This window comes from Nothobranchius furzeri, chromosome 1 (assembly GCF_043380555.1).
Source record: "Nothobranchius furzeri strain GRZ-AD chromosome 1, NfurGRZ-RIMD1, whole genome shotgun sequence".
NCBI lineage: Eukaryota > Metazoa > Chordata > Actinopteri > Cyprinodontiformes > Nothobranchiidae > Nothobranchius > Nothobranchius furzeri.
This window is the reverse complement of record NC_091741.1, coordinates 95,792,873-95,818,639: the sequence shown is the minus strand read 5'-3', so window position 1 is coordinate 95,818,639 and position 25,767 is coordinate 95,792,873. Positions and strand designations below refer to the sequence as shown.

Here is a 25,767-nt window from a genome sequence, read left to right as displayed (position 1 = left end):
AAGTTCAGTAATATTCTATCTTAAAGCTGCTCTACCGAAAACATTATTTCTTATATTATTTAAGTAATTATAGGCAGCACACTTTAAACATTATTGCTCACTATAGTGAATAGATGAATGTTCTGTTTTTCAGGGATTTCGAAATCAAAAAGAAATTGAAAACTATTCTTCTGCTTTTATTAAGTAATGAAAATTTTTGTGTGAAGAATCGTGATGCATTTCAGACTCTAATCGAATCGTTAGGCAGATAATCGGAATCGGATCGAATCGTGAGGCAGGTAGAGATGCACACCACTACTTGACACTCAGCATTAAGGGGTTGGATTGGGGGGTTAAACCACCAAATGGTTCCTGTGTCTGCAGCTCCCCGCTCCCCCTGGGGATGGGTCAAATGCGGGGAACAAATTTTGCACACACATCAGTGTGTGTGACAACTAATGGGAATTTAACAATAAATGCTAATATTCAGGCTAATTAGAAAAAAAAATTGAGTCAATGGCACAAAAATGCTAAAGGAGCTTTAATGCTATAAAATCAGTTCAGCGTTATATTAAATGAAGTAAGATAATTTTAAAGAATATTATTGGTAAACCTTGTTTAGTGTCCGCCCTGGGACTGGGGGATCAGGGTTTAAATCCCAGTCGGGTCATACCAAGGACTTTAAAAATGGGACCCAATGCCTTCCTGCTTGACACTCAGCATTAGGGGTTGGACTGGGGGGTTAAACGAGCAAATGGTTCCCGAGCGCAGACACAGCTGCAGCTCACCACGCCCCACAGGGATGGGTCAGACGCAGAGATGTAGTTTCACCAGTGTGTGATGATGACTGTAAATGCCCCCCCAAAATACACAACCTGCAAGAACGTTAGATAAGTTGCATTAGCATTACCAAAATTGTTCACAAAAACACACCTGTCTGTGCAAAAATATGCACTAAGAATGTTCTGTCATCAGCAGAAACACTGTAAAAATCTAAATTAGGAGCACTGAAGGATATGCATGGTGGCACAGTTGTTGCTGAAGAAGGTTGCAGGTTTGAAACCCAGCTGCACTCTTTCTGCATGGAGTCAACATGAGTGCTGGTTTCCTCCCACAAACCAAAAACATGCATGTTGGGGTCATTGGAGACTCTAAATTGTGTGTGTGTGTGTGTGTGTTTGTCCCCGTGTGTGTCCTTTTTGATGGACCTGTCCAGGTTGCCCCCTGGCTCTCTACCTGCTCCCCGCGACCCTAGTGAGGATGAAGCTGTTACGGTAAAACATGGGACTTCCTTGAATCTTGGCAGCTTGACTAAAACGTGTAAAATCATGTGACCACAACACAAAAATTCCAGATACATTTGCAAAACAAGTTCATTTTGTTTGGTAGTGTAACAAATTAAGAAATGCAAAAGCACTAAGGTTTTAAGGTCTGAGCTTCAAAAAGAATTTATTTTTACGAAGTTTAGTATAAAAATCTTTTCAGTTTGTTTCTTCAGATACACACAGATTATTTATCTGTGGGATCAAATATCCAAACATTTGGAGCATTGGACGTTCTGACACACTTCTAAACAGAAATACCCCAGAAATAAGAAGTGTACCAAAAATAAAAGATTGCATGAGACACGTTTTTTTCTGAACTCAGCACAGAGCGATGCAGTTTGAGTACAGAGGTGGTTTTATTTATTTAGTAAAGAATATTTAACATTTGATTAAATGCAGTGGGTTGACTTTAGGCTCGCCACTAGGGGGTGCTTTTTGTTTCAGTTTCAACTTACTGTAAATCTTTTATTCTAGGTAGCACGTGTGGATAGTGCTGACTAGCAGATGACTAGTTGTTCAGTGATGACTAACTTGTTTGTAGGTGTAAATGTTGTCTCACACGAAGGTCCCAGGTCTTTCCACAGGTCTGACTTGTCAGTGTTAAACCAGTAACTTTAACACATTTGTTGCTCAAAGTAAAGAATAATAACAAATTATTTCTAGGAAAAACAAATGCACACCAAGTATTTTCAAGTCAGCATTATCTAATCCAAGTGAAGTCACGAGTCACTGGTGGAAAAGCTCCAGGTCTAGTCTAAAGTCACCAGAGTTGTGACTCGTGTCACGTCTAGTCCTGATGATGACCTCACTGTTGTTCTGCCCTGTTATTGTTGCCATGCTTCTTGTAACACCCCACCCCTTTCTGTTTCCCCTCTAGTGCCCCAGTAGACGTGATGTGTTACACACATAACTGTTCAGCAGCAGAAGTATCTCACATCCTTCCTGGTATCAGGACGATGACATAATCACACTCACAGGTGACAGCTTTCTCTCTCAGATACTAAAATGGGTTAGAGCAGGGGTCGAGGCGCCGCTGTCAAGCATGTTTTAGTTGTTTCCCTGCTTCAACACACCTGATTTCAATCAGCAGGTGATTAACTGGCTAGACAGGTTATTGAACCATTGAATCAAGTGTGTCAGAGCAGAAAAACAACTAAAACATGCTTGGGACTTCAAGGACTGGAGTTCATAACCAGTAGGTTAGAAGGAGTTACTTGCAATATGGAGGTGTGTTTGTGGGTGTGAGTGTAGGTGTGTATGTGGGTATCAGTTTAGCTGTGTATGTGATTGTGTGTGTGCGTGTGCGTGTGTGTGTGTGTGTGTATGTGTGTGTATGTGTAGAAGAAGAAGAAATGTATTTATAAAGCACTTTTCACAGACAAAATTCACAGAGTGCTTCACAAATCAAACATAACTTGAACAACAGAATTACAATAAACTATAAGTGGCCGGTGACTAGTGGCGGGAGGGATTATGACAACATCAGCCAAAACTAGAGCGAGGAAACTAAAGGCAACCAGTGTGGAGAGGGTGTGGAGGGCCAGAGGGGGGCATAACAGAAATAGTATAAATCAAACAGCAGAACTTGTATAGTTACAATTAAACTTTCAATACTAAAATATAAAGTAGAAGTGCATGTGGTGTGTGTGTGTGTTTATATGTGTAAGTGGACACATTTTTACTTTAACCTGTAGTGTGTGGACATGTCCACATTGTGGGGACATTTTGCTGGTCTACACAATGAAAAAAAGACCTTAAACATAGTTTTAGAGGTATGGTGTAGATTCACTTTGGTTTGGATTAGGATTAGGAATAGATCAGCATTGGTTATGGTCAGGGTTAGGGTATGGGCTAGGCATAGTAGAGTCACTAAAATGAATAGAAGTCAATGAAGGGCCCACAAAAAGATGCAGAGACAAGTATGTGTGTGTGTGTGTGTGTGTGTGTGTGTGTGTATGTGTGTGTGTGTGCCATTTACTCGTTCCCAGCTAATAGTTAGACATGTTACCGTCAGAGCTGATGGGATTATGAGGTTCTGTTCCTCTGAGCTTGTGGACGCAGGTCCGGGGTCATCAGGTTTCACTGGTCATCAGGTTGAGAGCACTGCTGATGTTACAGAATAATTATTAACAATTAGTCTAAATTGTTAAACAGCACTCTGCACCTGATGTGTGTGTGTGTGTGTGTGTGTGTGTGTGTGTGTGTGTGTGTGTGTGTGTGTGTGTGTGTGTGTGTGTGTGTGTGTGTGTGTGTGTGTGTTACATTCCTCCACATTCACCACTAGATGTCACATTTCTCCAGGTCTTATCTCTGCCAACAGCTCTGACAGGATAATGAGTTTATTCCCGGAGGCTGATTCTGAGGATTCTTATCTGACTTTACACCAAAAGACAAAATAACACACCAAATATCAGTCATTAGCAAATATTTAAGCCTGTCTAGCTAATACATCATTAACTTTGTGCCACTGATTAACAGTCTTGTTACAAGTTCAGCACAGGTGGTGTCGGCTCCAGACGTGAGAGCATATTTAAAGATGATTTACTCCTCAGTCTGATGCCTCGCTTCACAGGATGCCACACAAAGACTGTCTGAAACAAGGTAAGAGGTTAGACTAGCATGTCAGCATCACCTGTATGAATTATTGGAATAATAATAAACTTAGTAGTATTTAACAAGAAAGGAGCAGGTGTCTTGATTTTCCCCACCATCCTCCCCTTTCATGAGTTAAATGTTGTTGCTTTTTCTGAATGTTATGCTTGTAGATTACTAATTGATTTCTGTTTCACTGGATGATCGAAATAAATGAAATGGGTTGGTGGTTTTGACATCACACTAATGAATACTGTATTTTATGGTAAATGCACTCTAAAAAAACCAACCAAATTTAGGTTGATTAAACAGAAAAATGTTTTCTAAACACAAGTTTTAATTTAGTTGTCGCTGCTTGAATGTAATTGATTTTAAAATGAATATCAGAATATTTGTGCCAAACATCTTGGTTTCTTTCATTTATAATTAAGCATTTATTTTGTTGTAAGGTAACATTATTTAGTTTTTATCAAGTTTAACTTTAGTCTTTTAGTACTGCTGCTTTTAGTTTACTGTTGAATTAAGCGATTAGTCTATTAACATTCATTTAACATAATAAAATCTTTGTAACTTCAAATGAATCTGACAAAATAAAAGAACAACAAATTAGATCCACCTATTAAAACAAATCAGTCAGTCCAAGGTTAAGTTTGATAAACAACAGTCTTTTTTATCTTTAGAAGAAAAGCCAGTAAAATAGTGATTTAAAAAAAATCATTTTTTTTATGTGAATTAACTCCTGGAGTGTATTTTGTAGCTCATTAAATAATGAGTCCTGTTTTCAAAGATTGTTTGATCAAGCAAATCTAAAGGTCAGATGATCTGTCATCTAAAACCAGCTCCACCAGGGTGGCGTCGCTGGGTTTAGGACAAACTTTAGTTTGCATAAATCCTCGTTTACTTGGCTCAGATCAGTAGACGTTGCTTTACTCTCTTCATGCAAACACATACACACGTCTGCGATCTGGGCCTCCTCACGGATCTGAACCTGCAGGGGGATGCTGCACAATGCTAATGATGCAGCGACTGTAATTTCGGCTGCTGTAATTACTTCCATCCGCTCTGCTTTTAAAGGACACATTAGTATTCCCTTTGCCGTTGAAGTCTCGGAAACACGGCCGAGAGCGTGGCGTGGAAAAGGGTGAAAGCAGACGCTTCGAAGTGTGAAGGAGAAAAGCTTTGAAAGCAGCTGAGGTTGCTGCTGTAGGAGACAGAGAAGACTGATGTTTTCTCTCTGATTCTGACGACCCTTTGGTTTGTTGGGAGGCGAGCTGTGCAATCTGACCTCCAATCAAAGATAGTCGCCACTTACCAACAACTCCACCGCCTTTTCTTCTGTCTTTGAATGGCGTGTTTGCCGCTGCTCTCAGTAGCTCCATGAGACGCGCTGGTTTCCACTGGCTTCTTTTTCCTGCTGCAGGTGGCTGATAAACACATCCACTCTCATCTGTTACCTCTGCCATCCTGTGATTTTAATTACTCGCACACCTCCACAGCACTCAAAGCACCATATGTCCTGCTTTTCATCTGCAGTCTTCTGGACGGAGTGCAAGTCTCAGATCTACCTCTCACCTCCAGATTTCTGTCTTATGATCTCTTACTGTCTCGTCAGAGCTGAAAATGGATGCTGCTCAGCTCTCCTCACAGCCCAAAGTCCCTCTGGAGGAGGACAGGGAGTCTGGCATTGGATCCACCCTTGACCTCACCAACAGCTTTGAGGGCCTCAGCCAGAAAACCGACCGCCGCTCCACCTCTTCTCCACGGGGAAAAGCGTACGCCCCGCCCAGAGAGGAAGGTACCAGGCTGGCATCAAAAGGAGAATCAGACTTTCATGTGTCAGTGTGGTAGTCGGTTTGATTCTTCTGAAAAAGATCAATTATAATAGATAGTAAATGCAAAGCTGAGCCGCATGTGCTTATTAGACAAGAACATGCTCAAAAGAGACACAATGCCAGTGGGATGATGTGGTCCCACTGTTCCTCAGCGGCGTTTGGCTGCATGCGGGAACACGTGTAGCATGGCTTTGTTCTCTACATCTGAGCGCTAAATCAGGACAACTTTCATGTCCAGAAAGCAGATATCACAGAGTAAAAGACACCCAGCACCTTCAAACACCAGATTTTTGTCTTATTTGTACCTGCCGGTGAAAAATAGACCAGCTTTGTGCTATTTATGCAAGTTCAATCCACGTCTTGTTTTTTGTTTGAACAGAAAGCCCCCCCCAGACCTCAGCGGTGGCTCCAGAGAAAATCAAGCAGCTCCTCATCAATCTATCAAAGATCCCTCTTCTTTTCATCCTTCTCTTCCTCTTCATCTGCTCTTTGGACACTCTGAGCTCCGCCTTCCAGTTAGCCGGGGGTGAGTTACGACCCTCAGCAGGTTGATTCTGATTCATTAAGTTGATGTTTGAAAAATAAATGAGTCAGTGACATGATGTTTACGGTCAAATTGTGTTCTGCTGGGTCATTTACTGCAAAACTTGATCTGTTGAGCCCTTTAGGGTGATGTTATGTGCCTTGGGCGCCACCATCACCACCTATCACCTCTAAAAATGTATTTTTCTTTATTTATATGCTTTGTTTACATTTTAAACCAGGAAAAGTGGCAGGAGACATCTTCCAGGACAACGCTGTGCTGTCCAACCCGGTGGCAGGGCTGGTGGTGGGCATCCTGGTGACGGTGCTGGTTCAGAGCTCATCAACCTCCACCTCCATTGTAGTCAGCCTGGTGGCCTCCGGATGTGAGTGGGTGCATGAAACTGAATGTGCAAGCACCAGGAAACGAGGTTTAGGTTGGAAAACGGCCAGTCTGAAATAATTTATGTTTTTTTCTCCAGGCTGCTGTTCAACAGTAGTGAAAAAACAGTGAAGCTGAAAATAAATACAATTAACCTTAACCCACTGTTGAATATTACAAGGGTTCAAACGTTTTGCCCTTAAACCCAAACATCGAGTACATTTATTGCAGATGAGGCCGTTTGTCATTTGCATCAGTACAAAACATCTTATACTACCCGTATAAAATATGTAACATTAATATGGAGTAGAACACAAAGGAACATTGGTAATGTCAGAAACGTTCAAACAAAGAGGGACAGGTTATTTTGCTTCTACACTATATTAGCCCCCATAATATAATATTAAACCTTGTAACATTTTTAAACTCTGTGTGTGTGTGTGTGTGTGTGTGTGTGTGTGTGTGTGTGTGTGTGTGTGTGTGTGTGTGCGTGCGTGTACATGCAGGCGTGTGTTTGGGTGTGTGTGTGTGTGTGTGTGTGTGTGTGTGTGTGTGTGTGTGTCTGTGTGTGTGTGCATGCAGGCGTGTGTTTGGGTGTGTGTGTGTGTGTAGTGGCCCGGAGAATTGGCCAGCTTGCACCCCATTTCTTTCCCAGTGATCCCTGAAGACAAGCACCAGCTCTGTCCAGCCCTGCAGGAACAGGCAGACAGCAGATGGATGTTCAGGTTCTCACCAACACTTATTAGTGAGCAGTGTTGGGCAAGTTACTTCAAAACTGTAATGCATTATTTATTACTTGTTACCCTCATTTTAAAGTAATTCATTACATTACAATATTACTGATTTTAAAATGTAAGGCATTACACTACTTTTGCATTACTCTAAGTTACTTTCACCAATTCAACTTCAATATGAATCTGGTCATGTGACGCTCAGTGAGCTCACGACATATATGTGGAAAGTGATGTGGTGTCTGGGCTAGGATTGCTGTTAAAAACAGTCAGATATAATAACAGTGCTTTATTAAATAAATGCAACAACAATCTGTACTCTCAGCACGCTGCCATCTTATATTAACTGAGCAGGGAGTGAGGTGGTGGGGGCTCCAAGCCTATATTTGCCTTGGTCCCCAAATGCCTTGATACGGCCCTGGATGTGGGACTGACTTCTGGGGTGATCTGATTCTATCACATGTATAAATATTAAATGCTTATATAGTATTGCTTTTCACTGGTAAAAATGTGTATTGGGGATAAATCTACCTACTTTTTTCTTTTCAAGCACTTAGTTTTGTTTTCTTGATTTTATTTGAATAATTTCCTGCCCTTTCTCTCTCTAACCTTCCTGCATGCTTCATGTTTTCTCCGTCTTCCAGAAAAAACTGTTTCCTAGACTTCCTACTTTCTAACTATCAGCCAAAGGAATCTTCACATGCGCGGCGGTCCAGCAGCAATGAGTTGAAATCACCGGGGCACAGATTTTGAACTCAGCTGAGGCAAAGCACGTCAGAAAAGCACAAAATACCAGAGAATATGCGCTGATATGAACGATCGCAAGTGAATTATTTTGTTTTACTGGAGCGATTTTGTGAATGTTACAGCGGCCGCGTGCAGGACGCAGCTGGAGTAGTTGAGCCGTTGACTGTTGTAAACGCGCAATGAAATGTTCACGGCGGATAAGATGCGGCTGGCTTGACCGCGGCTCACAAATGACGGCTCACTTGACCGCGGTCCGTTACCGCGTACCGCTGCGTCCTCTGCCCGCAAAGCTGAGTCCATAAATGACGTAATATATGCAGATACTGGATCTTTCTTCGGGTTTCCCGCAATTTGAATTTTTAAGGAACACATCTTGATTCTGGGTTTAAAAATGCATTGTAATTACCGCGTTACTGACAATTGTACCGAGTAAATATTACCATTTTCTTTCCCTGTAATGCCTTACATTACCACATTACAGCAAAAAGCAATGCATTACAGTAATTAATTACTTTTGTACCGCGTTACTCCCAACACTGTTAGTGAGGAATCTCTACACAGGACCAAAAAAATTCATATTTATACTTTTATTTCAGTTTCTTTCTATCCTTTGCATAAAGTTCTATTTGGACCACATTATCTCCTATAACCCAAGAGTTTACAAATAGTGACACATTTTTCTGTAAAAATAGATAATTAGGTACTGATATTTTTGTATAAAAGGTCAAATTTAATGGTGACTTATGACATGTTCTTAAAAAACAAGTAGCTTACCTTTAAATTCTATTGTTTGGTTCTTTTCTAAACAGAATATTAATTTGTTTTTACCTTTTTAGCTGATGACTTTCGACTAACACTGTAGGCATCCTCAGAGCACCAACAATGTTGGTGACATCACTTCCTGCTCCATTTATCTGCGGGCAGCAGAGGACGATGTTGCCGTCTGATGCCCGCACCCTCCTCGCCGATGACACTGTCCCATTGTAATGTCCAGCAATGGTCAATTTTAGGTATAGTTTACAGTGGATTGTGTTGCGTTCCCCAAACCATGCTCGATAGATGCAGATAAACGGAGTAGGAAATTATCCGTTTTTTTGCCCTCGAGTCCGAGTAATTTGATTTTGAGAATCCGCCAATACCGAGTTTCGATCTGATTCTTTCGACACATAAAAATAGAATAAAGAAAGCAAAGAAACAGATCCAGATTGATCCATATTTATTATTTAATTAACTTTATTTTAACATTTGAGAACTCTTTTAACAAACAGACACTTCTTTAACAAACAAGTAATAAATAACATACATTTGTCACTTTTTACTTTATTGAAAATGTAAATATTCTAATAAAAAAACAAAACAAATAGCACCTTAACTTTAAATACCTGGCAGGGGTCTCTTTTGCCCTGGCCCCCAAAATGCCTCGATACGTCCCTGGGCATGGGACCAAGTTTTGAAGGTGATCTGAATGGTATCAAATATATAAATATTACCGTAATTTCCGGACTATGGAGCGCACCTCAATATAAGCCGCACTGCTACTAAGATTTGAAAAAAACATGGAACTGTACTTATATAAGCCGCACCGGGCTAGAAGCCAAAGAAATCTACCGCATATCTGCTGAATTGCAAATGTACTTTAACTGAACATAACTGAACTGATCAGTATCAAACAAAACAGAAAAGTTATTGATTAGTTTATTCATCCTCCTCCTGCACACTGAAACCATTAAAGTCCTCTTCTTCACTGTCGGAGTTGAACCGCCTCAGAAGAGTTTCGTCACATACCTTTTCTGTGGCGATGTCAGTGTTGCTGTCCGTGTTGCTGTCATCATCCCGGGGTGAAGCTGGCTTGAATGAGTTCTTCCTGCTGCCGTCTCCAGCGTTGAACCATGGATTCATTCATTCATGCCAAGCTTACGTGCGGCAGCACTGTTTCCCTCTTTACTGCCAGATCGATGGCCTTCAACTTAAATGCGACATCATGTGAACTCATACGTGTAGTTACCATGATGAGGGGGTATGGATTTGAAAAAAATTCTTCGTCGTGCCGGCTGTTTGCATGTGCTAAATAAAAATGAGCACTTTCTTCGATTTCCACTTTTGACTTCCACCTGTTTCACTTTCTGCTAAAGCGCCCCCTGCAGGTGAAGGAAAATCTTCAGTAAAGCCGCATGGTTCACAGCGAGGGGAAAAAAGTAGTGGCTTATAGTCCGGAAAATACAGTACATGCTGATAAATTTTTGCTTTATGAAGGTAAAAACATGTAGTAGGATAAATCTACTTACATTTTAGTTTTCAAGAGCTTTGTTCTTTTTCTTGGTTTTTATTTCACAATGGGGCTTGTGATCACACGTGATTATGCATGGCATTCTGGGATGTGCGCGGCCATGTTGGAAGGTTGACGAGTGTAAACACACCGTGAAACAAATGGTACTGTTGCGGAGAAGAAGCGGATTTGGGTGAAATAAAGTGTTAAACAACATTTAAAAGTCTCAAAAAAGATGTGGAACATACAGGGATACGTTATATAAAGATGTTGGGGACCAGTATGTGGACAAAATCAGCGTTATAAATGGTTTTGATCCATATGAAAGACCCAAGACTAGCTCCTGCTCTTGGATCTCTAGGAGTCTCATCACTCTAGTTTATCATCTCAGCTGGTTCTGTTTACAAAAACAAAACTTGTGGCCATTTTTACTTTCATTTTCAATACAGTTTCCAGCCAGAGTTTGGCAGTAAACTCCCCATGTGATCATGACACATCTCTCTGTTTCGCCAAGGCGTGATATGCATTCACAAGTGTGGCGTTGTGGCAACATTACTACCAAGCGTGGCGGCACGAATGCCACAAAATTCTCGCAACATCATAAGACACATCGTGGTGGCAGTATTACGCTGATTTACCGGCATGTTGTATCTTAAGTTGTCTGAAGCTCAACTGGTTCTTGGCTCTTGGAGATCTCTCCTGATTATTCTTTGGACTTCTCTGACAGGAAATATACGTAGAGCACCTGATCATGGCCGCTTTAAAGTGAACTGATGCTGTCACATCCTGTCCTGTCTCCCCATTCTGTTCAGTCCTCTGTCATTCCTGATTGCTCCCACCTGCCTCTCCTCTCCCAATCACTGTAGATCCCAGCTCCTCGTGTATTTAAACCCTCCCAGTTCTGTGTCGCTTGTCTGTCCACTGTTTTCTTGTCCCGTGTGTCCCTCATTAAAGACCTCTAAACATTCCTGCCTGCCTTCTTCCCCGCATTTGGATCCTCACCTCCGCCTCACTCACCTGCACACCTGTGACAGATGCTTTCCCTTTCCAGAAAATGGCCTCACAGAAACATTCAGCATTCTGGAAATAATATTTCCCATCAGAATGCTTTTCAACAATAAGATTATGAAGAGCTTGGGAGAGTTCTTTGCTTTTATCCATAATGAAGTCTTTCCTGTGTGCCTCCTGGGTAATGAGAAGCCTTTATAGACCATCAATTAGGACTAAAGCAGTTGATATCAATTATTCAGAGGGGGCAGGGTTTCTCTCTCAATAATGACAGATTTCAGGGGATCTCCTGGCTTTCTGTGCTGGGAATTGTAATTTCTATCTTCAACCCAGATAATTGTTGAAACATTTGCTGAAATCTACATTCAACTGCAGATTGATGCACTTTTGTGTTTGATGTAAATGTGTATTTTTATTGTTTCCAGAAACAATCTACAGTGTGTGCATGCATGTGACCCAGTATCAAATCTGGTTAACAGATTTTAATTTAAACAGCTATCCTAGGATGATAGTAGAGGTGAAAACCTGTCAAAATCACAAATTATTACAGCAGCCTGAACTGGAGTCAGACCAAATCAAATCACAGCGTGATCTCTCTCTCTCTGCAGCTCAGTCAGTCCACCTCCATAGGAGATCAGCTCATACACACTCAGTCTGAAATAAATGAGCTCAGCAAGCAGGAGCAATCCCTCATTCAAACACCTTTTTATTAGCCAGCAAAGAGGCAGATTGTTGCTAATTATCAAACGAAAAGGAAGGTAAGAACGTTTGTCTTCATAATGTGTGTCCTCTATGTCATCATCAATAAAGACGCACCCGGCATTAACCCCTCTGGTGAAGCTGTCTCCGCTCACTTGGAAATTACACTCACATTCTCATCTCCATGAAAACCCATGCTGCATTCAGAATGTGGCGGGTCATGCATAGTAATAACATGTGAGATACATTTCGGGTCATGCATAGTAATAACATGTGAGATACATTTCGGGTCATGCATAGTAATAACATGTGAGATACATTTCGGGTCATGCATAGTAATAACATGTGAGATACATGTCCACTCTCAGTGAGCCGAGACTTTTGTCACAGAAGCAGCTCGGGGTTGAAAATGACCTTGTTCTGTTTGGTCTCACTTGGCAGTGTTGGAGGTGAAGTCGGCCATTCCAGTCATCATGGGGACCAATATTGGGACTTCTGTAACCAACACCATAGTGGCCATGATGCAGGCCGCCGAGAGGAACGACTTTCAACGGTGGGTGAGCAAATGCGTAAGGAAGGAGATATGGGAAATGGAGGCAGAGGAGGAAAAAAAAGACAAATTTAAAGAAAGCAGAAGATGCTGGAAAGACAAAAGGCTTAGGCAGATGCCTGTTAGGCCTAATTTCAGTGTAATTTATAAAAAGTGACAATAATGGCATCAGTCCACGTTAATTTCATCTCTGGCATGAAGCTATGATGAGCTAGACAGATGGTCTGATACTTTATCTGTTTGTGGGTGAATAATTATTTATTAATATTTTATGTAATGCACATGCTGAGTAAAAACAGATTCCTGTTATATCACTTCCATCGAGAACACGCAAGCTCAGAAAATCGGATTAACAAGCAATTACTCCAAGTAGACGCTGATGGTGACCGACCTACAGTTAATTATTGTGACCAACCACAGGGCCTTCGCCGGAGCAACGATCCATGACTGCTTCAACTGGCTGTCGGTTCTGGTCCTGTTACCTCTGGAGGTGGTGAGTGGGGTAATGACCCGGCTGTCCAACCTGCTGGTCTCTATATTAAGCCTACAGCCGGGAGAGGAAGCCCCGGAGTTGCTGAAGGTCATCACTGAGCCTCTCACCAAGCTCATCATACAGGTGAAAATCCTGCTGACCAACACAACACAGGTGGCACTGATTACTGGTGATAATGATCAGGCAACCCAAAGACCCTTAGAAATATGGTGAGGAAAATGGATCAACGACATCACAATTACCAACAAATTCCTTCTGAGCCACAGCCGAGCCTCTGGCGTCTGTTTTTGTAGTGAGAAAGTGCAATTAAAAAATTTTACAGGATGACGTTTTATCTTAATCTTTTGTAATTTACACTTTATTGATCCTCTTGGGGAAAACATTATTTGCATTTGACCCATCCCTGAGGAGCTCTGGGCTGACATCTGTAAAGCACCAGAGGAGCGACTTTCGAGGTTTGCTATCTTCCCTGAAGAGGCTTGGCCATGTAGCCTGCTGGACTGGCCTGCCAGACTCGTTATTCTGCACAAAGGACAAGTCTGGATACTCAGAGCACCATGAGGGACTAGCCAGCTCAAAAATAACTAATCAGAAAAAAGGCAGAAATGACGACTGTACCGTGCTACACTGTAGTTTTTTAGCTGTAGTCAAAGATGAAGTCTGGCAACGGCGCGTACATCTTTCTTTAGGCTTTTAGCGCTTTTTCTTCTTGTGGTTTTGAAGACATGTCCAAGACATTTCGAACAGAGGAAAGAGCTGCAGGGAACTTTGCTTCAGACGCCATCTTTGTTGTTTATGAGAAACTGAGCGTCACAGCATGTGTTATACGCAGCTCACTGCTGGGGGGGGGGGGGGGGGGGGGGGTGGGGGTTTGAATGGGAGCGTTACCAGGCCCTTAGCTTCCCATAAGGAAGCATTGGCATGACTGGTCAGGCAAGTAGTCTGCAGGGCCTGGATCGAACCGCTCACCTTCCCATCAGTGGACAACTGCTCTGCGTTCAGCCACGGCCGACCCTTCTAGAAACACAGTTTGAGCTTTGACCAGTTAGTATTTAGTAGTTAAGTGTTAGACTGTTGCCCACCATAGCTTACCAAGCCCTGTAAGAGTGAAGTATGGAACAAAAATAGAGATTTAAAAAAAATATGTTTTAATGTGCAGTAAGGCTTGTGTCTGCTGAGCCGTAGAGGTTATTGAAACAGAAGTTGGTACAATTAAGACTGCACCAATTCCAACATCTAGCTGTAATTTAAACAGAATCAATAGTATTAGAGGCAGCATGACCACATTTATTTATAAGTATATCAGCTTCACTTCGCGCCATCGTTCTTGCAGAAGTATTCTGAAACTCCAGCAAGACAAGTTGCAACCTCAACAGGATGAGCTACAGCTAGCCAGCTAATTCCCGCTACAAATACCCACGCTAAATAGTTTATAGACACATCGTTAATTAAACTGTTACACTTTAACACGTGTCTTCCTAGGCAGCGTGGCAGAGGAGTTGAGTGCTCTCCCCATGACAGAAAGTTTATAGGTACATGCCCTGCTCAGTTTGTTGCAGGCATCTTTGGGCAAGGACCCTCCTGACCTGGTGGTCTGAGGGTCTGATGGTGCATGAGTACGGCCACCTCACCTCTGTCAGTGCGCCCCAGGACAGCTGTAGCTAAAATGAACCACCGTGACATTTTTGCAATTTAATTTGTTTTAAGCGCTGACCCAGTTGTAGTCATTAGCTGGTCTGAACTAATCCTTGTTTCTGCTAACTGAGGTTCTTCAGAAAGAAATGGTCCTAACCTTTAAAAAAGAATCAAAGCTACTTTCAAAGATCTGAACTATTACTTTTGCCTTATACTAGCCAGGTCCTGTATTTATTAGCTTACTGCTTGAAAGCATGACACAATGCTCGTAATAAACAAAGAGATGTGAAAAGTGGATTTCTGATGGTCTCCTTTCACCCTCAGCTGGACAAGTGTGTGATAACTGAGATCGCCATGGGGAACGAGGCTCTGAGGAACAGGAGTCTGGTGAAAGAGTGGTGCCAGGCTGATGTGGTGTTGGTAATTGCTGATCTCTACCGCTGCGTCCACCATACAGAGAAATTATGTTACTATAGCTCTTATCTCCTCCTTCTTTCTTCAGCCTGTTGGCAACAGGAGCAGTGAAAACTGTGGTCTCAGTTATAACCTCTCGTGGACATCACCTGTCAAGTGTGAGTGTGTGTAGTTGTAGCATTTCCCTTTATCTGTTTGGCGATAAAACATCCTGGTATCCGTTGGCTTTGTCTGTCTTTAGGCAGACATCTGTTTGCGTCCACAGAGCTGTCAGATCTCACAGTGGGCCTCATTCTGTTGGCGGCGTCCCTGATGGTCCTCTGCACATGTCTGCTACTTCTGGTCAAGCTCCTCAACTCTCTTCTTCAAGGTCACGTGGCAAAGGTCATCCACAAGGTCATCAACACAGGTGTGTGTGTGACCACTAGACTGTTTCTGCTGTACTTGGATGCAACAAGTGATTATACCTGTCTCCTACAGATCTGCCATCTCCTTTTGGGTGGCTGGCCGGTTACATTGCAATGTTTGTGGGTGCGGGAGTGACGTTTGTGGTCCAAAGTAGTTCTGTATTTACTTCAGCCATTACTCCTTTAGTCGGTGAGTGAAACGATTTTCCCCAACACCTTTTAAACCATATATCGATTTATCCTTTTTCTGTACCCGCTTAACCGGGCAGGGAGGAGGGGGGGCTGGTGCTTATCTCCAGCGGTCTCTGGGCAAGCAGGGAGGGTACTCCCTCAGACACACAATACACAAACAGCCATCCACGCAGACACTCTCACCTAAGGACAATTTAGAGAGAGTAAAGAAAAATATTCATTTGAACACATGACTGAATAATAAACACACAATATATTTATACACTTTGGATTTAAACACATTGTTCATTCTACAAATGATGATTATATGAAGTTTTAAAGGAAAGTAATTTATGATTCAAGGAAGATGAAGTTTAGTCAGAGAGTGGAGGTCTCTTCTTCTGCATGAGACCTTGAGCCAAGATATTATGGCTTCCTTGTTTGGTGGCAAGGCCTTGTGCACTGCTTTCTTGTTTGGAGGCCAGACAGATGGGGTGTTTGTGTCTGCAAATGAAAAAGTTAATTTCGGGTCATTTTTTATGTAAATACTTGACCTCTGGGTACGCTACAAGTGTATGCATTTTTACATGAGCAAACAGCAGGTCAATTGTCCTACTGTCTCTGATGTGGGTTTTGGGTAAAGGTGTGGAGAGTGGAGGAGAGTCAGGCGTGATTAACATCTGAGTGATTGCATCTGGATGGGCCATTTGCTAGCCTGGCAAGCTAGACTAAATAAATGTATTATTTATATATAAACTTTGCAAAGCAAGAATTTGGTCTAGTTCACTAGGCTAGCCATTTGTAGCTTCTCCACAGAACTTGCATGCAACGACCGTGTCGGCCGAGGGGGGTTGCACACTTTAAACGCCATTTCATGTGAAAACTCTCTTAGGATGTAATAAAGCCGGAAACCAACAGCCACTAACTCCATGTCTTTTGTACAAGGCAGGCAAGGCAAGGCAGCATTATTACTATAGCGCATTTCCTACACAGAGGCAATTCAATGTGCTTTCCATTAGCAGGAATAGCAAGAACATTAAAATCAACCTCACAGAAAATACAATTTAAAAATTAAAGTAAACAAAGTTAAAGTTGCTGCTTTATGGTGACATGAGCCAGGTTGCACCATCCCTCATTAATAAACACAGCCAGACCCCCACCTTTACACTTACCACTCTGCTCCTGTCGGCCCGTGTGAGTTTAAATCCTTCCAGGGAAACATCAGAGTCTGCTATGAGCTCATTCATCCATGTCTCCATAAAAAAACATCAAGCTACACTGTCTGTAGTCCCACTGCAGCCTGGTCAGCTCTGTGAACTTGTCAATGTTATTGGGCGGAGAACAGACATTTCCCATAATCAGGAGGGGTTAAATATGGTTTATATTTCCATTTCCTCTCCTGGAGCTTACGTCCCACTGTGCAGCCTCTTCGTTTCCTCTTTAAATCTGGGGTCATAACCAGCTTTTCTGTGGAGAAGAGAGACAGTGTTAGCAGCACCAACAGCTGATCCCTGGTGAAAAGAATTGGTGCATGGCTGGAGCCAAAGGAATTTCCCAGTGTGTTCCCAATATGTTTGAAAAAAAGTAAAGAAATGAGCACAAACAACACAAAAGTACCCCTAGGATTGTGCGGTTGAGGGAACATATGCCTACATTAGAGCATAAAAAACATGCGACACAAGACACGCAACAAATAAAAAAGGGAGTAAAGAAGCGAGAGCTGCTGTAACTGGCTGCCACCTGAGCAAGTGCCATGATGGAACATGTCCAAGTCATTTAGAACAGAGTAAAGAGCCGCAGATAGCTCCACTTCAGATGCCATCTTTGCTGTTTACGAGAAACTGAGCATCACGGTGTGTGACGTACGCCGCTCGGTTAGAATTCTCAGGGGGTGGGGTTATTTATTACCAGGCCCTTTGCTTCCCATCAGGAAGCATCGGCATGGCTGGCCAGACTACCACTGGGCAGCCCCCTTTAAACAGTATATTCTTTCATTAAATGACATGTATATTATGTTCATTTTCAAATCTATTTGTCCAACTCACAACCCATGGTCATGTCATAATGGTCATCTATGAACAAACGTCACAGTTTTGAGATATTTTAGTTCACAAATCAACAACAAAAAACCCAAAACAACAAACAATTCATGCAAATTTTCCAAAATTTTTACGTTACGTTTTATAATTTCTCTAAAACATAAACAACAATCATCTAATCAGAAATGCTAAATCAGGTGAAGTCAAATTAATCAGGTTGACTTTTTTATTTAGTGCACTAACAAGAATCAACTAAAGTTCTGCACGTGTAAAAGAACAAGTTAAAAAACTGTAAAACTATTTTAGAACAAATGAATTTTTTCACACAAGGGACACAATTACATTGGTTTGATGATTGTTTCCACTGATTTGAAAAGAGAAAAAGTAGCAGGAAAATGTTTGGAAACTCTTGATGGAGACAGCACCTTCTTCATTCTAATGGGCTCTTCTTCATCTACAGTAGGTGGGTTTCTATTTTATTGTAAATTGAAGTAGTGTCAGCAACACTAAAGAGAAGATATTCAGCACATTTGTCTGTATTTTTAGCTTCCATTGTATCACAATATTTGTGGTTTTAAGGAGTAACACATTCTTTCCACTGGACATGAATGCAGCGTGAAATGTACTTAGCTGAAATTAGCTGCCGTTTCAGTGGACAGGTTCCTTTCCATCGGCAGCCAAGTGTGACGTTGTGGATGCATCCTAGAAGCAAAGGCACCCTACAATTAGATGTGAAAGTCTATTTTAACCCTTTGGTGCATAACGGTCACTACAGTGGACAGGTACTCAAATTTGTTATTTTATTTTTGCTATTAAGCACAGCTGTTGAAGACTTTATTGCATTTGAGCCCCTCCATTTGGACTTCAGTAAGCCAAGCCAACATATTTCATGATCAGAATGCACGCTGTCCACTGAGGTGGACATGTAATAAATTATTTGTAAATTATAAAATTTTGCAAAAAATATTTGTTGAAATTTGTTTAATTCACACCTAAAGACAAATGAAAAAAATTGTTAAAAAAATCATGGTTGAAGATTTCATAATTCATGCATCAAAGGGTTAAATGCGCCATGCTTCCAAAACCGACAGGAAGACAAACACAAAATCAGTGTAAAGCATCCGGAAGCTTACAAAATAAAAGTCATGTCAATTCAATTCATTTCAAGTCAATTCAATTCAAAAATACTTTATTAATCCCAGAGGGAAATTAGAGTTTCAGTACACACAATTCTGAGATCAGACATACATACATAGACACATGACAAGAATTGGTGACTGTGGTCATTTGCAACCCGAGTCGCGCTACCGTAATAGATCAAGAGGTTTTATGTGAGGATAGAGTCAGGGGGAGGGGGAAAAAAGGCACTTTAGAGTTACCCTCCACAGAGAGGGTATTTTTGCTATGCAAAAAAACACCTCAGAAGATATGCACACAGACTTCAGACATTACACAACATAAGTGTCCACTAGGTGGGGAGGTAGGGTTGGGACTCTACTCACTTCAGTGCGTGCAGCCGCATAGGACAGTGCTGATCACCTCTGTTTGGACAGGGGAGGGAGATAATGGGTTAGAGGGCACAGTGACTCCTAGTTATGGTTCCACGGCCTTCACCGGTCACAGTCCCGCCCAGGCTGGGGTAGGGAGAAAGAGTTTCCATAGCGACGACAGCATTCCACATTTCTTCTGAGGGGGAGTTATCACCTTCAGCCTCACAGGCTCCAAGGGCACCAGATTCAGATAAAAATTGTTTTGGAGACAGATAGAGAGAATTTCCTCTCTGCCTTAGTGTTTTGTTGGTCTACAACCCCTCTAGATCCAATAATGGCTGTCATGGTCTGCGTCTGCGTCTCCCCTCATGTGTCTCCTTGTGTTCTCCATCCCTCTCTAGGTTCTCCTTTTGTGTCTCCTAGCACCCTCATGTGTCCTTGTCTGCGTCTTCCTCATGTGTCTCCTGGTGTTCCCCATTTGCCCCAGATCTTCAGCCCTCTAGGTTTCCCTCCTCAGGCATCCCCCTCCCAGGTCCTGTGCTCCCTTGGCCCCCTTTAGTCACGTCCCTGTAGTTTTTCTTTCAGTAGTGTTTTCCTGTAGTTTCAGCTTCCCCCTTAGAATATTAGTTATGGTTGCTGCCCTTCTGGTCTTTAGGTTTTTCCCTTAGGTCATTCTCCTTTAGTTACAGCCGTTCATGTTATTAGTCTCTTTAGTGTGTTTTTCCCACCGGTGTTTGTGACCCCCCCCCCCCCCCCCCCCCCAGATTATTAGTTATGTTTCCTTCTCTTCTTGTCTTTAGGTTTTATTCTTGGGTTATGTTAGTTTCCTCCCTGATTAGTAATTGAGTTCATCTGCTCTCTCTCTCCACACACCTGCTGTTCATCTCCCTCTCATCCTCCCCAGTGTATAAAACCCCATTGTTTTTGTCGGTCTCGTCTCATTCCTGTTCCTAGCCTCTAGTGTTTCCAGTGTTTCCAGTGTTTCTAGTTCTCTAGTGTTTTTGAAGACTAAGTTTAGATTTTTGGATTTTTGATTTTTGGCTCCCTGCCGTTGGATTAACGACCTTAATAAAGGATTCTTACTTTATCCCCCACCTCTGCCTCGTTCATCTGGTATCTGCATCTTGGGTCCTAAACATCCTCCTACACCAACTCGTGACAATGGCGTAAATAATCAATCCCAATCCGTGCTGATCCGTCCACTCGCTCCTTGATGGTATCCACTTTTTGTGCCAGAGCCTGAATATCAACCAAAGTTCCAAGCTTACATCTCATCTCAACAATTATGTGAGTTTGTACATTCACAGCACAATGCATTCCATCCCTGAGCTCTGGGATTGAGCCAATATTCCTCGAAAGCTTGTTAATTTTCCGGCAAGCCAGGTCACCGCTCAGGCCAAACAGCAGGAATCCTGACACAAAACAATGAATTTCCAAACATCTTCAGAATCCTCTACAGACAGTTGAGAGAGGCATATCAGGTTCCACTTTTTCCAGGAGTCGATATACCCAACTGGCTCTGTCCCAGAGGTGCATCCGTGAGCCCCTTCTCCCGTTCTCATCATTGAAAAAATTTAGTCAATCGCGTTGACAGACCAACTGACCAGATCCATTTTTAACAATTTACAGTTTCCAGAAAAAATGCAGAAAGCGCCGTGCACCCAAAGACAGACAAAGATCCTTGGGATAAGGAAGGAGGGAGAGGAGAAAAAAGCATCTGTACTCTCCAAGAGCCGGAAGAAGAAGACATAGTTTCATAACTTGTCATGTATTAAAATTAGTCTAGAAAATAAAGTTTCTTTTTAATTATATACTTGACTGTCTGAATTAATACAGAGTGTGTTTATGGTCACCGAATAAGCAAAGAATCCTAAATTCTTCTGGTTAAACAAAGATCAATTAGGTTGATATTCTATATTTACATAGAATCATCACATCTTATTAGTCATAATTAAACCCCCCAAAATACACTATGTAACATCGTTACATCTGCAACAGATGTAAACAGAACAGATAATGAACCACAGCCCTTTTTGAGCGGGTTGTCCAGTAATCGGAAGGTTGCAGGTTCGATCCCGGTTCCGGACAGAGAATTCTGCTGTTGTGTCCTTGGGCAAGACACTTAACCCACCTTGCCTGCTGGTGGTGGTCGGCGGAACCGGTGGCGCCTGTGCTTGTCAGCCTTGCCCCTGTCAGTGCGCCCCAGGGCAGCTGTGGCTACATTGTAGCTCATCAGCATCAGTGTGTGAATGTGTGTGTGAATGGATGAATGATACACTGTAGTGTAAAGCGCTTTGGAGTCCTTACTCTGAGAGGCGCTATACAAGTGCGGGTCATTTTTGGAGACATGCTGCTGTCTTTTTCCTTGCTTTTTTTGTGGACTTGTTAAATCACATTTGGTGTTGCAATTCTCCCGTGATTGTGTGACCTCATGGTATCAGCTGCGTTGAACGCTTTCACTCCTATTTCACGTCAGAATCGCTCCTGACTGGGAATGAGATTGCCGATAAAACATTGCTATTATGATACACACCGCTTTCACGTCCAGCGGAAAGAAGGGGTAACCCCTACTTCACACTGGAAGCACCAGCCGTGACGAGGACATTTTCAGGCTCATCCCAGAAGCGGTTAAGGACAGAATCGGGTTCTGTTTTTGCCAGGAGCTGCATCTGGGATGTGCCAATTTCCAATTAACATAGGGTTAGGTAGGAAACCACACACGGTTTCAGTGTAAAACCCCTGGTAATTTTCAAAATAAAAGACTATTACAGCAATGCTATTTCACATCTATGTAGATTATATCAAAACATGTGACCTCACAGCTTATTTACTCCCACAGTCATTCGAGAGTGCAACTATGTGTTTTTATGGCTTTAATCCTGGCAGAGGAGAGGAACAACATCATATATGACGTCAAACAGCGATATTAAGGGCGATTTGCTTCTTCTGGGTTGATGGCATGAACAAACTGTAACCTTTGGAATCTCGAGGGATTTTGTAATCTCATGAGTCAAGCAAGCAGCACGGCAGAGAAGCTGCTCCAAGACTCAGATTCTCCCGGTATGTACTGGCACACAGCGAAAGTTGCGTGTAAATCCGCCACGCCGATGCCTCCAGCGTGAAGTAGGGGTTAGTGTCTCCCCCTGATCACACTCAGGAGCAACAAGCTGCATGGATAATTTATGTTTCAGGATTAGTTGAGTGAGAGCTGAAGCAACAGCACCGAACCTGTAATGTCAACCAGACTGACAAGAATTAAATGAAACTGAATATTTTATAATCTGGACATTTGTTATAAAAGTTCCGTACCGTGGTGTACATTCTCATGCAGCAGCCTTTAAACAGACATTTACTGCAAATGCATCTGTTGTGGTAAAGTACACAAAACAGATTTATATGCTTGTTGCTCTTAAAGTCATTCAAATGCTTTCCTCCAGAATGTAAACATGTCAGATCTCCAGGTTGACTCGTGACTCACTTGTTATCTAGCCTCATGCGGACATGAGCCTGAATATTTCCACCGATGGTCTGTTGAAATTGAACGGATCCTTTAGCGCTGAGTCACCAGCCTCTACGCTCAGATAAACGTGAGCTCAGAACAATTCCTTGTTTCAGACGAGAGCAATTAACTAAACCATTTTCTGTGAAATGTTTTCCCTCTCTAACAGGCATCGGTGTCATCAGTCTGGAGCGGGCCTATCCTCTCACTCTGGGCTCTAACATTGGCACGACTGCCACGGCCCTGCTGGCAGCCATGGCCAGCCCTGGGAACAAGCTGGCAGCTTCCATCCAGGTAGACTGATGATTAACTGAAGAAATATTTCTCACTGGTGTCCTGCTAAAGAATGTTTTCAGAATAATTTATGAACTTCAGCACTGACATTCTGCTGCTGTTTATCTTCCCTTTGCATGTAGATAGCCTTGTGTCACCTCCTCTTCAACGTCTTTGGCATTCTGCTGTGGTATCCTCTTCCATTCACACGCCTGCCAATAAGGATGGCTCGTGTCCTGGGTGAGCGCACTGCCAAATACCGCTGGTTTGCCATCCTCTACCTCCTCCTCTGTTTCCTGCTCCTTCCATCTCTGGTGCTGGGCCTCTCTCTGGCCGGCTGGCAGGTGATGGCGGGCGTCGGCGGCCCCTTTTTGAGCATCACGATCTTCATCATCATAGTGAACGTGATGAAGGCTCACAGCCCCCGTCATCTGCCCGCCAAGCTTCAAACCTGGGACTTCCTACCCAAGTGGATGCATTCTCTCAAACCGCTAGACAATTTGATCACCAAAGCAACTGTCTGCTGCAGTTCTTGTGAAGAGGGTCAAAAGGAGGAGGAGGAAGACAAAGAGCCCATTGCGACGCAGACATCTGTCCATCTGCAGGATGAGTCTGTGTTTCTTCAAAGGAATGAGCAATTGACTTATTGCAACCCAGTCCTGGGGTGCCTGGATGAGAGTAAACCAGGTGTGCTAGTTTTTAAATTAAAAGGTTTAGAGAGGTGCAACAGCACTCCTCTGTAACAGGACTGAAAACACAGTCAGCATCATCAAAATGGCTGAAGAACCAAGATGTAGAGCATATTTTATTTTATAGTTCTGAAAACTTTGTTGAAGAAAACTTTCCTGAATTCCTGCCCAGTGCACCACAGTAATGTGAAATCATGTCCACATCCCAACACACTGGTTTGTTTTGAGAGCTGCTAAATTCTGCACCGGGTTCTGTTTCTTATGGATATTAAAGCTGTGGGGTCATCTAATGCTCCTAATAAAAACGGAGGAAGACTAGATGGAGTGGTGGTCTGTTTTCTGGTTAAAGAATTAAAACTGGAGCCTCAGAACTTCCTCCTGAGGCTCCAGTATAGCCAGCTGAGAGTAGACTGAGTAAGGACCAAAGCCATGGAGCTTATCAGGATTAAACCAGTGTTTAAAGATGAAAAATATCAACAGAGCTCTGCAGCCAAAGGTCACAATAATTAAATCCTCGTTTATTTCATTACTTTTCTTATTTTGGAGGTGAAAACAATTATGTTGAGTTAATTAGTGATTCTAAATTGATCCTGGGTGTGTGTGTGCATGTGTGCGCGAGTGTGTGTATCCATCTGTCCAGTGTGTTCCCACCTCTCGCCCCTTGACCGCTACAGGAACCAGTTCATGATCCTGCACAGGAACAGGGATTGCAGCTCTATCTAACTTGCACGGATGGATGATCCACAGCTTCAGTTTAGTTTTAACTAACACCGGTTAATTTATTCAACAGTTATGAAACAGAATAATGTGTAAAATAAGAAGAAAAATGTTGAAGGTTGTAATGTCCAAAAGGGTCAGTTTTCATCTGTATATTGATCAACATAATAACCTTTCATCTACAGCATAAACCAGAAGGTTCGGCTCAACGCGTGTTTACATTCCATGAAGACAAAACATTCACACAAACATTCTCTCCCAAGGTTCCGACACTCTCTGTGAATGCCAGACGTCAACATTCTTCACTCTGAATAAGTGAAGACTCCATGATGTTATAGTTATAAGTTAACTAATCATATGTGATGAATGAACAAGATGTTTAAATCAAATGTGTGAATAATCGGAGCTTAAATCAATGAATTTGAAATGAATATTGTTCTTACAATGATCCATTTATATCACAAATCAGTATGTGTTTGATTTACCACGGTAATCATTGTTTACACGCATACACATTACAATAAAATCCATATTAAGGTTAAAAACATTTTTGTATCTGAAGGAAGGCGTGGCTTTCTGAGGGATGTTGGTAAAAACTCAGAAACGTGTCAAATTCTGATTTGCCAAACTTGGCCAGAAATCATAACAAAGTAGTTTAATAAAACAAGAATTACTTCCCGAGTAACTCAGTTTCCAGCTGACTCAGATTCGGCCAAATCGGGAAAGAAGCCTCTCTTGAAACAAACTCCTTTGACCGTAAGTCAAAACCTTTCTGCGACGCTGCAAGTGATTACATACACAACCGCTCTTTTCAGAGCTACTTCACACCTAACCTGCAGACCCCGGGTTGCATCTCATGGCCGGGGAAGCCAACTCAGAGGAAGCTACTAATCTCTGAGTATTGTGGTTTCGACGTCTGGTGACCTCACCAATCTGACTGCAAACCTCCGGACCGACGGGAGCAACTCATACCAGGTATCGTAAGCCTGCATACTGGTGTCTGATGAGGTTTTTATCAACAACTAACTCTCTAGTTTATAACAAACTACAAATTCTTTTACACCCAGATTTTTCCCTTTTCTCTCAGATTCAAAGAATGGTTGCTACAACATCCAGCTTCCATCACAACACCTCACATCCACCACACCATATATCATTATTCATATCATGGCATGTATCATTAGTTTGGGAAAAATAATTAAATTCATTTTATAAACTATATACTGACTCTGTCTGAATTAATACAAAGTGTGTTTATGGTCCCTGAATAAGTAAAGAACCCAGGGGCGTGTCCAGGGAGTGGCCTG

General features: G+C 42.3%; 1 protein-coding gene across 1 annotated transcript; it reads left to right on the top strand.

The window, feature by feature from the left end:
- Positions 1-2,521: 2,521 nt before the first annotated feature.
- On the top strand, positions 2,522-24,061 carry slc34a1b (solute carrier family 34 member 1b). Its single transcript, XM_015944552.3, has 12 exons — positions 2,522-3,905; positions 5,509-5,691; positions 6,108-6,254; positions 6,493-6,636; positions 12,525-12,636; positions 13,054-13,249; positions 15,086-15,181; positions 15,264-15,333; positions 15,417-15,584; positions 15,656-15,772; positions 22,951-23,075; positions 23,198-24,061. Exons 1-12 carry the CDS (start codon positions 3,878-3,880, stop codon positions 23,795-23,797), a joined length of 1,986 nt encoding a protein of 661 aa, XP_015800038.2. The 5' UTR covers positions 2,522-3,877; the 3' UTR covers positions 23,798-24,061.
- Positions 24,062-25,767: the final 1,706 nt, after the last annotated feature.

Bases quoted from the DNA above. Each gene is read 5' to 3' on its own strand.
- slc34a1b (XM_015944552.3), top strand. From the start codon at position 3,878: ATGCCACACAAAGACTGTCTGAAACAAG. The intron at 15,585-15,655 runs GTGTGTGTGTGA...TGTCTCCTACAG, and splicing joins CCACAAGGTCATCAACACAG to ATCTGCCATCTCCTTTTGGG. The intron at 23,076-23,197 runs GTAGACTGATGA...CTTTGCATGTAG, and splicing joins AGCTGGCAGCTTCCATCCAG to ATAGCCTTGTGTCACCTCCT.